The sequence below is a fragment of the Dipodomys spectabilis genome, unplaced genomic scaffold (genome assembly GCF_019054845.1).
Source record: "Dipodomys spectabilis isolate Male_0828 unplaced genomic scaffold, ASM1905484v1 ptg000145l, whole genome shotgun sequence".
NCBI classification, from domain to species: domain Eukaryota; kingdom Metazoa; phylum Chordata; class Mammalia; order Rodentia; family Heteromyidae; genus Dipodomys; species Dipodomys spectabilis.
The window spans coordinates 17,922,082-17,937,368 of NW_024870822.1; the positions used below are offsets into that span (position 1 = coordinate 17,922,082).

General features: G+C 43.0%; 1 protein-coding gene across 4 annotated transcripts in view; it reads left to right on the plus strand.

Annotated features, from left to right (window-relative positions):
• The window catches only part of Plekha7 (pleckstrin homology domain containing A7), a 213,429-nt gene that overhangs the window by 144,931 nt on the left and 53,211 nt on the right, over positions 1–15,287 (plus strand). For all 4 annotated transcript variants that reach the window (XM_042691307.1, XM_042691308.1, XM_042691309.1 and 1 more), the window contains exons 5-9: positions 1,845–1,956; positions 2,717–2,821; positions 5,364–5,436; positions 7,166–7,266; positions 13,169–13,344. In XM_042691307.1, coding sequence (XP_042547241.1) covers positions 1,845–1,956; positions 2,717–2,821; positions 5,364–5,436; positions 7,166–7,266; positions 13,169–13,344 — 567 coding nt within the window. The remainder of the gene's footprint in view (positions 1–1,844; positions 1,957–2,716; positions 2,822–5,363; positions 5,437–7,165; positions 7,267–13,168; positions 13,345–15,287) is intronic.

Sequence of the window (15,287 nt, forward strand, 5' to 3'; positions counted from 1 at the left end):
GCCTGCCAACAGGGAGAGGCTGAGCATGATTAATTCACCCTCTAAGTGGGGAGCAGTAACAAAAGTCTGGCTGGGATGGAGGTCGGGGGCGGGGAATGTGGAGTGAGTTGCTTGGGCTGATAAGAAGCCAGTGAGCTTTCTGCCTGGTGGTACACGCACCTCCAGCTGCCAGGCATCCCACTGGGCCAACCCCTTGGAAAGATAGTGCCGCTACAGCGGTCCTGCTACTGGCACCACCCAGGGAGCATAGTGGACACACAGCTTTTGCAGAGAGCGTCCCTCCTGGCACAGGGTCACAGTTCTGGCTCAGGGCATGTGATGGATTACTATCTTTTGAGCAACAGTGGTCTTTGAAGGGCGCATCTACTGTGGAGATTAGAATTCTCCCTTTTGTACCCCTCTGAAAGTGAGTCTGGTGAAGGACGACTCAAGTGCTTTTTCCTCATCTGCACCCAGCCTGGATTCTTCAGCTGTCTCCTCAGAGTCCTGGCCCAGTCTGCCAAAACAGATTGTCTCCACTCTTCAGGCAGAGAACCTCTTTTTTTTTTTTTTTCCAAATTTATTTTTTACTCTATTCTACCTGTTTCTAACTGCATGGATCCTGTTACCCATTGGAATAGTGGACAAAACCCAGCCACAGAATGCTGAGAAAAGAAGCTTGCTGGTTCTGGAGTTGGCAAGGTCTTGCAACCAGGCATCGATCTGTTTAAGGATAATATTGTGTTTGTGGATAATATTTTTAATTTTAATGTGTTTAAGGATAATATTTCTTACTGTTGCTTTGAAAGACTGGCAGATGCAAGCGCTCTGGGGAGGCAGGTGAGAAGGACCATCTTCAATGTCTCTGTAGTGTAATACCAAAATGTTCCCAGACTGCCGGTTTCCTGGCACAGCTTCTTTTTTTTTCCTTTTTTTGGGGGGGGGAGGGGACCAGTCATGGGGCCTGAACTCTGGGCCTGGGCGCTGTCCCTCAGCTCTTCAGCTCAAGGCTAGCACTCTACCACTTGAGCCACAGCACCACCTCTGGCTTTTTTCTTTTTGCTTATGTGGTGCAGAGCAATCGAACCCAGGGCCTCATGCATGCAAGGCAAGCGCTCTACCGCTGAGCTACCTTCCCAGCCCCTGGGACAGTTTCTTAATCAGAAGCTTTGTCACTGGGATGTTTGTTTGGTGGGGAAGCCCCAGGGCTACTTACTGGAGACTGAAGCATACTTCATTTCTTCCCGCTCTCCAGGCATGGAATAAGGGGTTAATATCACCAATGGCTCTATTTTGGGGCAAATGGAGTGCTCCCAGAATAGGACTCTTTGTTGAGTAGTCTATTTTGGGAGGCAAGCCCCACTGGCGTTTATGTAAGCATTCTCTGTGTGTATCTGGGGGTGTGGATGTGTGCGCAAGTAGTTTCTTGTTACTAATTATAAGCATCTTCTTTTGGGAGTTAGGAGAATGGAGGTGTATGTGAGTAAGCTTATGGATTTCTCTTTCCTGCTGTGAAGAGAGGCTTGCACCTATTGATGGTACAGTCATCACAGACATTTGCATAGGAGAGTGAGTGTGGATATCTTAGGACAACAGGCAGGGGAGAGGATTTCAATCCTTTAAGGAGTGTCTGGTAATGGAGTTGTGCCCATCGGTCATCCTCTTGGTTCCCTGAAGCACCTAGGCAGGCTGCACATCATAACCTTATGGCTGTAGGCTAGAGCCAGGTAATCTCCAAAAGGTAAACTCTGGGTTCCTCTAACTAAGGCCAGGTAACCAGTGCTAACCTGGAGCCAATCTCAGAGAGAAGTTTCCCATCAGCAGCTTGGCACCTACTCACTGGACTCCCCCATGTGTCTGGACAGGCCAAACTCACATATGTCGAAGCAGGAGAGAAACCAAAGACCGTCCAGCATGGTCAGTGAAACATCCACAGCTGGGACCACATCCACCCTGGAGGCCAAGCCTGGACCCAAGGTGAGCTCTTGGCCACTGGTTCTTCCTTTTCCTCTTGTAAAACTGACCAAGGCCCTTTCATTGTAACATAAGCCCATTTGATCATCACTAGAATTTTAGAAGGGGACCCAAAACATAGTGCTCTCCATAAATGACAGTCAGAAAATGGAGGTCAAGATGAGTTGTGGTCCTTGTCCAAGGCAACAGGAAATTGCTGATAGACCAAGGCTGAGGAATGAATGCACTCTTAACTTAATGTTTATTGAAAAGGCCACACCTCTGTTCTCATGTATTAGAAAGAACTTGGCTATCTTTGGTGACAGATGGGCCCGAGGAAGAGTGCCCTTGGGAAGAGTCCAAAAGCTGATGTGTTTTACCTGTGGGAACACTAAGGAGCAGAGGAAAAGAACCTACATTGTGAACTCACAAAGGAGGAGTACATATTGGGAAGCTGACAAAATCTAGGGCTAGAAAGTAGCTTTGCTCCAGGAAGCCATAGGGTGTACTAGAGCAAACAGCTGCCTTTGAAAGTCGATTGAAAAATCCCTTTAATTTTTTCTCTGTGATATAACTGGGAGGCTTGCCAGGTCTTGGGCTCTCTTTTTAATTAGAATTCCATGGCCGTATGCATGCCTATTCCCTGTCTTGTTGCTATTCTGATCAAACGGTATTGCCACTTAGAATGAGGCAGAGAGAGCCAGCAACCCTCCTAACACACAAGTGTTTTTCTGTGCCCCCTCCCAATCCCTTGCTGCTAGAATTTAAGACTGCCTTTTCCTAGATCATCAAGTCCAGCAATAAAGTCCACAGCTTTGGGAAGAGGGACCAGGCCATTCGGAGGAACCTCAATGTTCCAGTGGTGGTAAGGGGCTGGCTGCACAAGCAGGTGAGGAGACTGAGAAGGGAGAGAGGTGGAGGACCGGCTCTTGCTGGTTTCTTTCCATCTCTGATCCTAGGATGCTAGAAACAGGTACAGAAAATTTCTGTTCCTGACTTTGGAGTAGGTAGATTCTTCCTACCATGCTGCACAATCTTTTGTTTGTTTTTGTGAGTTGACAGTCTGTTCAGAAGTTAGAGCTTTTCTCCCAAAACCTACTTGACCTCTTTGACCCTAGGTACTACTGGTGGCCCAGGCCATAGTGTGAACAGATCAGTCTAAATCATCCAGCCTCATCACTCATTCTCTGTCCGCATCTGCTTGCCTGATATTAATGTTTTTGTTATCATCTGGCTGAAAATTCCTCTTTCTCTTGTATGGCACACATATGTTAACACCTCAAATTTCAAATCAGTTCATTGTCTTCTCATGCCTTAACATCTTCCTTTGTCCTATTCTATTCTGCTTTTTCTGAATCTTAGTGATATGGTTCCAACACTATCTCCCAGTCATTCAGGTCAGAGATCTCAGAACCATTTCTGTTCCTTCTTCTCCTACCTCCATTCAATCAGAAAGCCCTGGCAGCTTTTACCTCCCTGGGCCTTTCTATCTCCATCTCTACCCCCACCCTGTTTGATCAGTGTCTGGACCTCTGGCCCTGGTGAGGTTGTGAGCTCCCAGAGCCAGACCATGTCTGTTTTGTTCTCTTTCTCTATCCTTGCCATTCATTCATTCATTGGCTTCCCATGGCCTGCTATTTTTTCTAAGTGCTCTCACAGTAAGAAGAGTTAACATGTGATTTCTGCTCTTGAGCTCATTATCTGCCAAGGGAAACAGAAAGAGCATCCCCCATATCACTATGGTCACCTAGCCCCGTCTATTACCTATCATAGCATTACCAAAAAGTCACCAGCAAACTCTAAGAACAATGATGTCCACTTTTGGGATGACATTGTGGGAAGACAGACAAGGGCATTACGTTGCCTGCCACATGGGAGGAATCATAAAAAGTCCCACTGACATCTCTCCCTAGTACTCTCTCCATGGGAACTCCCATAACACTCAGCCTAGTCTATTCCAGATAAGCCTGTGGCTCTACCTTCTCATTCTTTCCCTTCACAGCTCTAGTTTCCTCTCTCTCTCTCTCTCCCTCTCTCTCTCTCTCTCTACACACACACACACACACACACACACACACACACACACACACACACACACACACACACACACACACACACACACACACACACACACACACACACACACACACACACACACACACACACACACACACACACACACACACACACACACACACACACACACACACACACACACACACACACACCCTTTTCTTTATCTGAGCAGATTAACTCGACTTTTTCCACGTGAAACAAAGACTGCTCCTTAGAAATGTAGCAGGAGAGAGAAGTCATTGTAAATAATTCTCCTCTCCACCTCCCACACCTTTGCCAGCTCATTGGCAGTGCAATAGCCACAATGGGTCTTTGTAGAACACCATGAACACACAGCAAAGTCTAGCTGTGCTTGAAGAGTCCAGAAAGGCTTTCCAAAGGAAGTAAGGTTTGAACCAGGTATGGAAGCATGAGTTAAGGTTCTCCTATTTATAGAGGTAATATGTGCCATGTGACAAGATCTTAGAAATCAACTGATCAATTTACAGGAGATAAAACTGGTATTTGGATGGCATCAAGTTAAATTTGATTTGACTTTAGTAGTTTATTCTTTGTTGAAGATGAAGAACGTATTCATGTTGTTTAGGAACTGTTACATTCTTTTGTTTGTGTTTTAATTCAAGCCTGTGAAAAACTTCTACATAACAAAGAGAAATTTTAAGAGCCATCTGTACGCTAAAAGCAACTCTGAGGTTTTTGTAGGTTTCAGAGAAAGCTAACAGATTAACATTGCTATTTTCCTACTGTGGTCATGTTTTTTTTGAATATTCACAAGTGTATAAGATATTCTTAATAAATGTAACTTTTTATATTTCAGGTAAATAAAGGCAGACTCATTTTATGAGCAAATTTGATAACAAATCTAAGTCTTTTTACATTGCATAGAAAGAAAACAACAAAATCAGTCCCTTGTGGAAAAGAACTGAGCTTCAATAAATGAGAACTTTGCCTCAGTTAATTAGCTAACTTCAGCTCCATTCAATACTATGTAAATTCAGTTTTCTAATCAATATAAATGCAGCTATTTAACAGGATAGTACCTTAAGTCAAACAAAAAAAAAAACACCCTTTTTTTTGTTGATTTCTGTAGTTTTTGGATTCATATTTTTTCCTTTCTAAAAGAAAATAGATTATAATAATTTGTTTCTAGGAGACCAGAAAACTCTTATTTCTTGTGATGAAACATCGTTGAAGCTAAGTTTAATTCCTTATTCAAAGAATAGCTATTCAATAAAACATTCATAAGTTTATTGGAAAAGAAAAGAGTCAATATGGATCTTAGTTCCAGAATCAGATATGCTTGATTGGAAGGGAGCGCTGTGCTCATACTGTGACTGATTTGCTTTGTTTTGCAGGACAGTTCTGGAATGAGGCTGTGGAAAAGAAGGTGGTTTGTGCTTGCTGATTACTGCTTGTTTTACTATAAAGGTGAGCTTGAGTCTCAAGCTACCAAGATCTCATATGCTAAAGAGGATGATAATGGTGGATCTCTCATATCCAGTTGTTGGACCAGTGGCCTAATCTAATTAGTACTTTAATATCCTGCCAGAGTGTTTGCTTGTATGTATACATGGGAGTGGTTGGTGACTTCAGTTTTATCAGTGCTGGCTTGGAAATTCAATTAACACTATGTACATATGATCATATAAAATGATGTTTGTTGAAATGAACTCCAAGACATGGAAACGAGTTTTTTTTTATTTTACTTTTTGTGATTTTTGTTTTGTTTTTTGTATTTCCCCTTTTGTCGCTGTTTTTGAGTTCTTTTTGTCTTGTATGTGAGTTTATCTGTTTGGGGGAGGCACAGAAATAGTGTGACAAGGGGTGAACTAATTCTGCAGTGATACCCACTAGACACTATGTTGAAAATGAGCTCTACAAGTTAGGAGGGGGGCTTGAGAGGGAAAAATTGGGAGAAAATGAGGGAAGAAGTGACACTGTTCAAAAAGAAATGTACTCATTACCTGACTTATGTAACTGTAAACCCTCTGTACATTACCTTTACAATAAAAATTTTTTTAAAAAGAAATTCAATTTAACACAATCCAGTTTGCTTACTACTTAGAGTCTCAAGACCCAGAGTTATCTTAGCTCCTTCCCAGATTGGGATATGTTTACCTTGAAAGTATTCTGCAGAGCCAAGAAGTGTGGGTAAAAGGTTGTAGTTGGTAACCTGTCACCAAAGTTTGTCATTTGTGATACTGGATAGACAACTAGTGAATTAAATTGTCCATTTGAGCTTTTATGGAGCACTACATAAAGCTAGGGACTAGACAGTGCTTAGAAGGAAGTCTCAAAATACAGAGGGAAAGAAAGACAGACAAGACTGATTATGATCTGTGCTTTAGAGGACACTCCAAGTCCTTAAGCACTTCAGGGAATGACAAGTGAATTTCCTGCCAGAGAATCTGAGAAAACCTCTTAGAAAATATGGATTGTGGGGGGAAAAACAAAGAAGAAGAAGACATGGGTTGGAGTTGGGCTTTTAAGGATCGGTAGACCTTTGCCTATGTGTCATAGGCATTACAAAGAGATTACACTTTGAGTAAAGCTCTAGAAGCAGAAGCAAGTCAGGTGACAGATGGACTTATATAGCCAAATGAGTCTTGCATGTGGGATATTCTAGGAGACAAAGATCAGGGGGTGGGTAAGGGTGGCCACCAGTAAGCAAGGGGATGAATTGGGACTTCATTTTTTATCCAATGGTGAATTGAGTGCTTTTGAGTTGGATGTCAATGGGGGAAAACTCTGTCATTAGAAAGTAAGAGACAATTGGTTGTGGAGATGGTTTGAAAAAGGGGAGAGTAGAAGATAGAACTTTTTTATATCCTCAGAACTTTGCTTGAGAGGTTTGTTCTTCTTAGAATGCCTTTCCTAATCCCTAAAAATGCTTAAAACCTTGATTTCTCCAGACTGTATGCCAATCATCTCTGTCCCCACAGCATTTATCAGCCCCTTTTTAAAATTAGCAGGCTGAGTTGAGTATATTTGCATGGCTCTTTCTGCTCTTCAGGAGAGTGCCTTGGTTGGTTCACTTGTGTGTTTCTAGCATTAACACATAGATACTCTATGGAGAGGAGTTGGTATGGGCCTGGGAAAACAGGGGTCCTGGGTAGGTCACTCAGAAGTTTGTTCTGATGTGTATTTCCATTCAAAGACAGCCGAGAAGAAGCGGTCCTTGGGAGCATCCCTCTGCCCAGCTACGTGATCTCACCTGTGGCCCCTGAGGATCGTATCAGTCGCAAGTACTCCTTTAAGGTACTTCTCCTTCTCTTGTGTAGTAATTCATTTTAGGAAACTGTTCTCAGAAGTGTGCAATGATTCACGCTTGTAATCCCAGCTACATGAGAGTCAGAGATGGGAGGTTTGAGATTGTGTTCTTCTGATCTAGTCAGTTGTGTTCTTCTGATCTAGTCAGTTCTGGAAAAACCCACACAGACCCACTCAGAGATGTGCTTTCCATCAATGCCTTAGGGACTTCTCTATCTAACCAAATTGACAAGCAAGATTGAAAAATCATACGTTGTATTGCTAAAACCAACTTCTTTCACACCTGTTATTTAGTGCTTCTAGAAAGTTTCTGAGGTCAGCAGTTCTAATTTCATTTTATGAATTAGGGGTGAGAGGATCTGTGATTTTAAGAAACTTGTCTAAAATTACAAGCTGGTAGATGGTGGGGGGCAGAACTTGGCCCTGAATTCTATCCTCTTTCAATTATGTTATAGGAAAGGAGACAGTTTCTTTGCCTTTGTTTGCCTTTTCTTCCATGCCTTATCTTGGTTACTTCCTACACATTGCAAGAGACAGCAGGAGGTAGCTTGAATGGACATTTATTGTATCATTAGGAGCTCAGTCTCTTCTGTAGTTCAGGATCCTTTCTGAAATCATTTTCTTCAGTGATTTTCAGACTTTTCTATCTGGATTGAATATCACTATTGGACAAGTACTTGGGAGCCAATATTACATGTGTTCTTGGGGAGAGCAGTATTTGGAATATCATCACAGTAACTTAAAACTATTTATATATTTCATCTTAACACTTCATTGGGAGGTGTGAAAATAGATTCCAAGAAAACATCTTTTATGTGTCCTAGGTTCTCTCCTCTCCCTGAGCTACCCTCACTCCTTCTGCCTCCCCCCGCCCCTCCTACTCCTTCTCCCTCCCTACCCCCTTCCCACTGTACCCACACATGCACAAAAAAATACTTCAAGTAAATCTTGTCTGGAAAACAGAAGGCATCTTCAGCATCTGAGAGAAGAGAAAGCTACTTCAGGCAGATCTGATTTTATAAAATGACACTGGTGTTCCGAGTCTGAAAGAGAAATTGTCCCCTTTGGGTTACAGCGTTATTCTTCTTAGAGGGCAGAGGACAATTTTCTTGTGTTCTTGTGCATGGTGTTTACTGTCCTGGGCCTCATACCTGCCTCACGTGTCGGTTCTTTCTGTTCAGAGCTCATATTCACCCACTGTTGCAGGGATCCTTTGCCTAAGATTGTTCAGAATTCCCTGTTAGGCACAACCCAAAAGCTTCTATGTCATTCTTTCCCAATGGCTCTTTCTGTCATTCTTTCCCAATGGCTGTTACCAAGGAGACCAGTTGCTAGGTGGACCCAGAGCCTTGGCGAGGACTACAGGATCAGCTATGCAGGGCTCATGGTGTCCTCTAGAGCAGTTCTGTCCTGATGGGCAGGGCATTCATGTCCTGCTGGCTAACCTGGAGAGTCTTCCCATACAGCATCTTAAATACACAGTCTTTTTACCCTGTAGTTCATCTCTAAGTACTCGGATCCAAGATGTGGAGCAGGAAGTATCCTTACACAGCTGCAGTCTAAGGATCTTCAGTAGAAAAGTCTTTACTGCTTCCACATCATTACTTTTTCTTTGTCAAGATCCAGGGTTCACTGTTGCCTTTAGACTATAAATGTCTGTGGATGAGGTACATCTTGTTTTTGTAGCACCTAAGTGAGTAAGAAAGTGATTAGGAAAGCAGGCGCCACAGTTATCTGCATTGTGATGGCTTGGTCACCAGTAAACATCATAGATAACTTCATATCATGGCACAATTTTTGACAATATTTCAAAATGTCATTTATGTTCACTGACACATTAATTCTGTAATAATTATTACATCTGCCACTTGATGTGTCTTTCAGCACATAATTTAAAAAGCATCTATATACTACATCACACACTGAAATGATTCAGATAACCATATTTCGGTATAATGTATTTATTTTGTCTGCTTAAAAACATTCTGAGTCGGACAATGGTGGCTCACGCCTATAATCCTGGCATCTCAGGAGGCTGAGATCTGAGGATTGCAGTTTGAAGCCAGCCTGAGCAGAAAAGTGTGTGAAACTCTGGACTCCAATGAACTACAAAAAAGCCAGAAGTAGAGCTGTGGTAGAGCCCTAGCCTTGATCAAAAAGGTGGACAGTGTCAGGCCCCGAGTTCAAGCCCAGGACTGGGACTGATGCACACACCCCTCCCCGCCAAACACACGCATATTGAGAGGTGTTTGTAGGATTCACTAAACTATCAAAAATGTCCATGCCACAAAACAGAGTAAGAGCCCCTGCTGAAGGCATGCCAGGAGACAAACCTTCTACTCATTTGGTGCTTTAATTAACTCCTGTGTTTTGTAGTTTGGTGGTTAATGGGTGCAGAAGATACGACAGTGAAAGGGAGGGAAAAAAAAAACGCTTGTCTTCATGGGGCTTATATTCTCAAGTTTGCCTCAGCATGTAGAATGTTAGGAGATAAGCAGACATCAGGAAAAGTTACCTTTCTTGTCTCACTTTCATTCTGTTCTCATCTCTCTCAAATCCATTTCTTCCTCTACATTGTCACTAGCCTATTTTGGTTGCCATCTTCTCTTTCCTACAAAACTTACTGCTAGAACAGTGGCTAGCATATAGTAAGCACGCCATAAGTGCTGATGGTGACTACTTCAACTTTTCTTCTCCCTCCCTCCCTCCCTCCCTCCCTTCCTTCCTTCCTTTTTTTTTTTTTTTTTTGCCAATACTGAGGCTTGAACTCGGTGCCTAGGCGCTATCCCTTGATCTCCTTTTGTTCAAGGCTAGCACTCTACACTTGAGCCACAGTTCCACTTCCAGCCTTTTCTGTGATTTAATTGGAGATAAGAGTCTCAGACTTTCCTGCCCAGACTGGCTTTGAACCACAATCCTCAGATCTTAGCCTCCTGAGTAGCTAGGATTACGGGCATGAGCCACTGGCACCCAGCTGACTGCTTCAACTTTCTAACTCCAGTCCATCCTTCACACAGTTCCTAACTTGCACTTCGTACAGATTGTATTCCTACCAAAACTCTTCAGTGGCTCTCCCTCTGCCTTCAGGATTAAGTCCAATCTTGGTTCACAAAACCCTAGCCCGTCTGCCTAGCTACATCTTTGGTCACGTCTTACACCTTCTAGTCATACATAGTGGCTGAAATCCCCAGAACATTTCTTGCACATAGACTTGTTTTGCTCTGCTTTACTTTGTTTTTAACATGCTTGGGATTGAACCAAGAATCTCACACTCTCTGCCACTGAGCCACATCCCTTGTCCCACTCATAGGCCTTTGAGCTTCAGCCTTAACCTGGAATGTTACTTATGCTGTGGTTCTCTATTTAGGGTTACCTCCTCCAGAAGCTTTCCTTGGGCCCTCTGAGCAATTTAGATACCCTTCTGCATTTCCACAACTGTTTTTCACTAAAGTAGAAACATTTGATTTACATGAGTAGTCACCAGGAAAACTAGCCTATTGCTATCTGGATAGCTGTGGCTAATCTCACTCTGAGACATGGGTCCAACACCTTGTAATGGAAGTTAGGGTCAATAACAGTGATTATACTTTCCCAGATAGGGTGGCCTCAGACTTGCTTATATATATATATATATAAATATTTATAATTTTTAAATTTTTTATTGTAAAGATACTATACAGAGGGTTACAGTTACATGAGCAAGGTAATGAATACACTTCCTATTGAGCATTGTTACCCCCTTTGACTTGCTTATATTTTATATAAAGTCCACTTAAATTAGTGATGGGAAGGAGAAAAGTCTAAAAGTTTCCAGAAAGGCTAGGTACTGGTGGCTCAGTATAATGGCCAAACAAGAGCATAAGGCCTCAAGTTCAAGCTCATGTATGAGCGTGCGTGCACGTGCGCGCGCACACACACACGCACGCACGCACGCACGCACGCACGCACACCAATTTCCAGAAACATACGCACACACACCAGTTTCCAGAAAGCTCATTCATTTATCCCCTCCTTAGGTTTCTGAAGTGACTGTTTCTGTCCTAACTTCAAATAACATCTTGTGAACATAATGAACAGGCTGTGCACTAAGCACCCTGTGTGTGATTTATGTAGCCCTTCAGGGTAGAGACTCCTGTTACCCATGGTCTCATTTTAAAGAAATGTCTTCACAAGGAAGTGAAGACATTTGTCCAGGCTTACCTTGATAGAAAGTAAGGAGCATAGCCCATTTTGGACATTAAGCTTCCTCTAGCAGCCTGAATTCCTACTCTGTTCTCTGGGCTGATCATAGTCATCCAAAGGTTGAAGATGAGAAGTTCTTTTGCTTACTCTCAATGAATGGACACCACTCATGAGCCTGAGACCACCCCTTCCCCCCCAAAAAAATAAACAAAATAACCTTTATGTTATCTGGGCCTTGGCATCTTCCTCAGGCTCAGGGCACTTAGAATTGGGTCAGATGAGAAGGAAGCTTATGTTCTTTTTGCCTTTATAGTGCATACAATAGACACTCAGGAAATCTTCCTATACCATCTTCCAGTGAAGATTGGGTTCTGATTTTTACTTACAAAGTATAAGACAAGACCCTGCTTATCAGAGAAGAGGGGGGTATGTGGTGTTGCCTGTGGTTTGCAGAGCATCTCATGTGCTTTCTAGTATCTCTTTCCAGATTTGTTTCAAGGAGACACACAAAAGCACAAGCACATAGTAGGTGCACTCATATTTTTAATTCAGGCTTGGTCAACTTTGTAGTGTCTTTTGAAGAGACAAAAACAGCAGTTTCTTTTGGCACACACTGCATTTTATCCCAAGCAGTTGAAGCACAGCAAACCAAGTCATCATGAGCACCAAGCTACATGCTGTAATAGCTCATTTGGATTTAATCCCTGTCTAGTTGTTAGCCAGAAGTATGTGTTTCAGATGAACCCAGATAAGGATTCTTGAGTCTGCTTCTGTAGAATAAGGATTTTTTTTTTTAAAGACTACTTCTGGGTCTGGGAAGGTGGCTTAGTGGTAGAGTGCTTGCCTAGTATGCAGGAAGCCCTGGGTTCGATTCCTTAGTACCACATAAACAGAAAAGGCCAGAAGTGGCACTGTGGCTCAAGTGGTAGAGTGCTAGCCTTGAGCAAAAGAAGCTCAGGGACATTGCCCAGACCTTGAGTTCAAGCCCCAGTACTGACAAAAAAAATTTTTTTTTAATGTTTTTAAGTCTACTTCTGGGATAGGGATGTGGTTCAGTAGTAGAGTGCTTAAGTGGTAGTTGTACAATCCTAGGTGAGATTTTTTTGGCCCACAGTACCCTCTGCCAAATCTGTTTCTAATGTATACCTTGCCTTTGTGTCCCCCCACCCCCACCCCGGCCCTTGGTAGGAGTGAGATAAATAGGACATAAATTGAGCTGCAGGTTTTTTTGTTGTTTTTGTTTGTTTTTTTGTTTGTTTTTTGGTCAGTCATGGGGCTTGAACTCTGGGCTTGGGTGCTGTCCCTGCACTCTTCAGTTCAAGGCGAGCACTCTACAGCTTGAGCCACAGTGCCACTTCCGGTTTTCTAGTGGCTTATTGGAGATAAGAGTCTCACGGATGTTCCTGTCCAGGCTGGCTTTGAACCGAGATCCTCAGATCTCAGCCTCCTGAGTAGCTAGGATTACAGGCGTGAGCTACCGGTGCCTGGCTAATGCAGGGGTTTTCTTATGAGGAACAGACACAGTTAACATTGGTCCTGGCTGCACTAAGAAAATAGCATCCAGCTTGTGGTATTCTCTAGATGTGGAAACAGGTTAACTGGTTCTGGGCTTTTAGTCTGGAAGGGGAAGCATACAGCCAGGGTACCTCCTTGTTCTTGCTTCTAGAAGAAATGTGCTAAGCTCTCTTTGTCTGTCTCATGCTTGCAGGCTGTGCACACAGGGATGCGGGCACTTATCTACAACAGCTCCACCATGGGCTCCCAGGCTGAGCAGTCAGGCATGAGGACCTACTACTTCAGTGCTGACACCCTGGAGGATATGAATGCATGGGTCAGGGCCATGAACCAGGCTGCACAGGTGCTGTCTCGATCATCACTGAAGAGGTCAGTCCTGGGGAGGGTCCCTGCCAGATCATTCCCTACTCTAGGTTGAAAGCCTCTGATGCCCTAACCCACCTATCTACGTCCTTTTTTTCACCAAATGAAAAGAAACAGTGAGATCTAGAGGGGTGAACTTCTTGCCCAGATTTCACAGCCACGGAATCTGGTATGTTTCTCAGTTTTTGTTTGTTTGTTTTCCATAAGTTTAGTAGAAGGGTCAAAGAAAATCTAAGTCACTTTTACAGAATGATCTCCTTGATTGGTACCCTTTTAAATATCCCTTTAAATTATTTTCGTGTGTGTGTGTGTGTGTGTGTGTGTGTGTGTGTGTGTGTGTGTGTGTGTGTGTGTGTGTGTGTGTGAGAGAGACACTGAAAATCATCTAGTATCCGTATATGTGGATCATGGTATTAGTCTGTTTTCTGTTGCTATAACGCTAGATAATTATATAAAGCAAAATGGTATATTTAACTAACAATTTTGGAAGTTGAAAGTGTAAATAGGATGGTGTTGAATCTGGCTAAAGCCATCTGGCTCATAGTAAGTGGCATGAAAGGGGAACATGTAAGATCATAGCCAGGCACTGGTGGCTCACACCTGAAATCCTAACTACTCAGGAGGCTGGGATCTGAGAATCCCAGTTCAAAGCCAGCCTGGGCAGGAAAGTCTGTGAGATTCTTATCTCCAATGAACCACTCCAAAAACCAGAAGTGGTGTTGTGGCTCAAATGGTAGAGCATTAGCCTTGAGTTCAGGGACAGCTCCCAGGCCATGAGTTCAAGAGTTCAAGCCCCATGACTGACAGAAAAAAAGACAGATCACAGTTAAACTGGAAGCCAAAGAGCTATTCAAGGTTCAAACTTGTTATTCTAAAACATCTTTTTTTTGTGTTGGTCAGTCGTGGGGCTTGAACTCTGGGCCTGGGCATGGTCTGTGAGCCACAGGGCCACTTTGGGTTTTTGGAGTAGGTTATTGGAGATAAGAGTCTCACATGGGCTAGGAAGGTGGCTCAGTGGTAGAGCGCTTGCCTTGCATGCATGAGGTCCTGGGTTCGATTCCTCAGCACCACATAAGCAGGAAAAAAAAGCCGGAAGTGGCGCTGTGGCTCAAGTGGTAGAGTACTAGCCTTGAGCTGAAGAGCTGAGGGACAGCGCCCAGGCCCAGAGTTCAGGCCCCACGACCAGACCTAGTGGGGGGGAAAAAAAAAAGAGTCTCACAGACTTTCCTGCTGGGCTGGCTTTCAACCTTGATCCTCAGATCTCAGCCTCCTGAGTAGCTAGGATTACAGGTGTGAGCCACCACCCCTGGCATACATCTTGCTCCTATACAACCCTCATTTTCTTTATTTTGATTCTTAAAAACAAATATTTGTTTTGTTTTGATTTTAACAAACTTCAGTTCCTTCTAGACTTTATCTTTTGACCATCTTTCATTATGGGTCTATTCCATAGTGGATTTATGCTTGGTTTTGTGTCCTACCTTCCATTACTTTCTTTAAAAATTTTTATTTTTATTTCTTTTAAAATTTTTATTGGCATACATTGTAAAAAGCAAACTGGTTTTTAGTACTTTGTCTTGTTTATTCCTCCATTGCCATCTTTTGTCCTCTAGTCCCCCCTCAGTCTGGTCCCCCTCTTTCTCTTCCCAAATAGCTACCTATTTTCATGTCTTCCCTCCACGTCTAAATCTAGATTCTGCACAAGAAAGAAAACATGAGATACTTGACTTTCTGAATGTGGCTTTTTTCACTTCACATGGTAATCTCCCATTGAGGATCATCTGTCCATTTCTTTCAAATGATATGTTTCTGTTCTCCTTCAGCTCAAGGCAAGTGCTTGAGCCACAGTGCCACTTCCTTTGTTCTTCTTCCTGGCTAAATAATACTTCATCATTATATTTGCCAATTATACACTCATCAGCTCACGTCCATATCTTCTATAGTCCTTA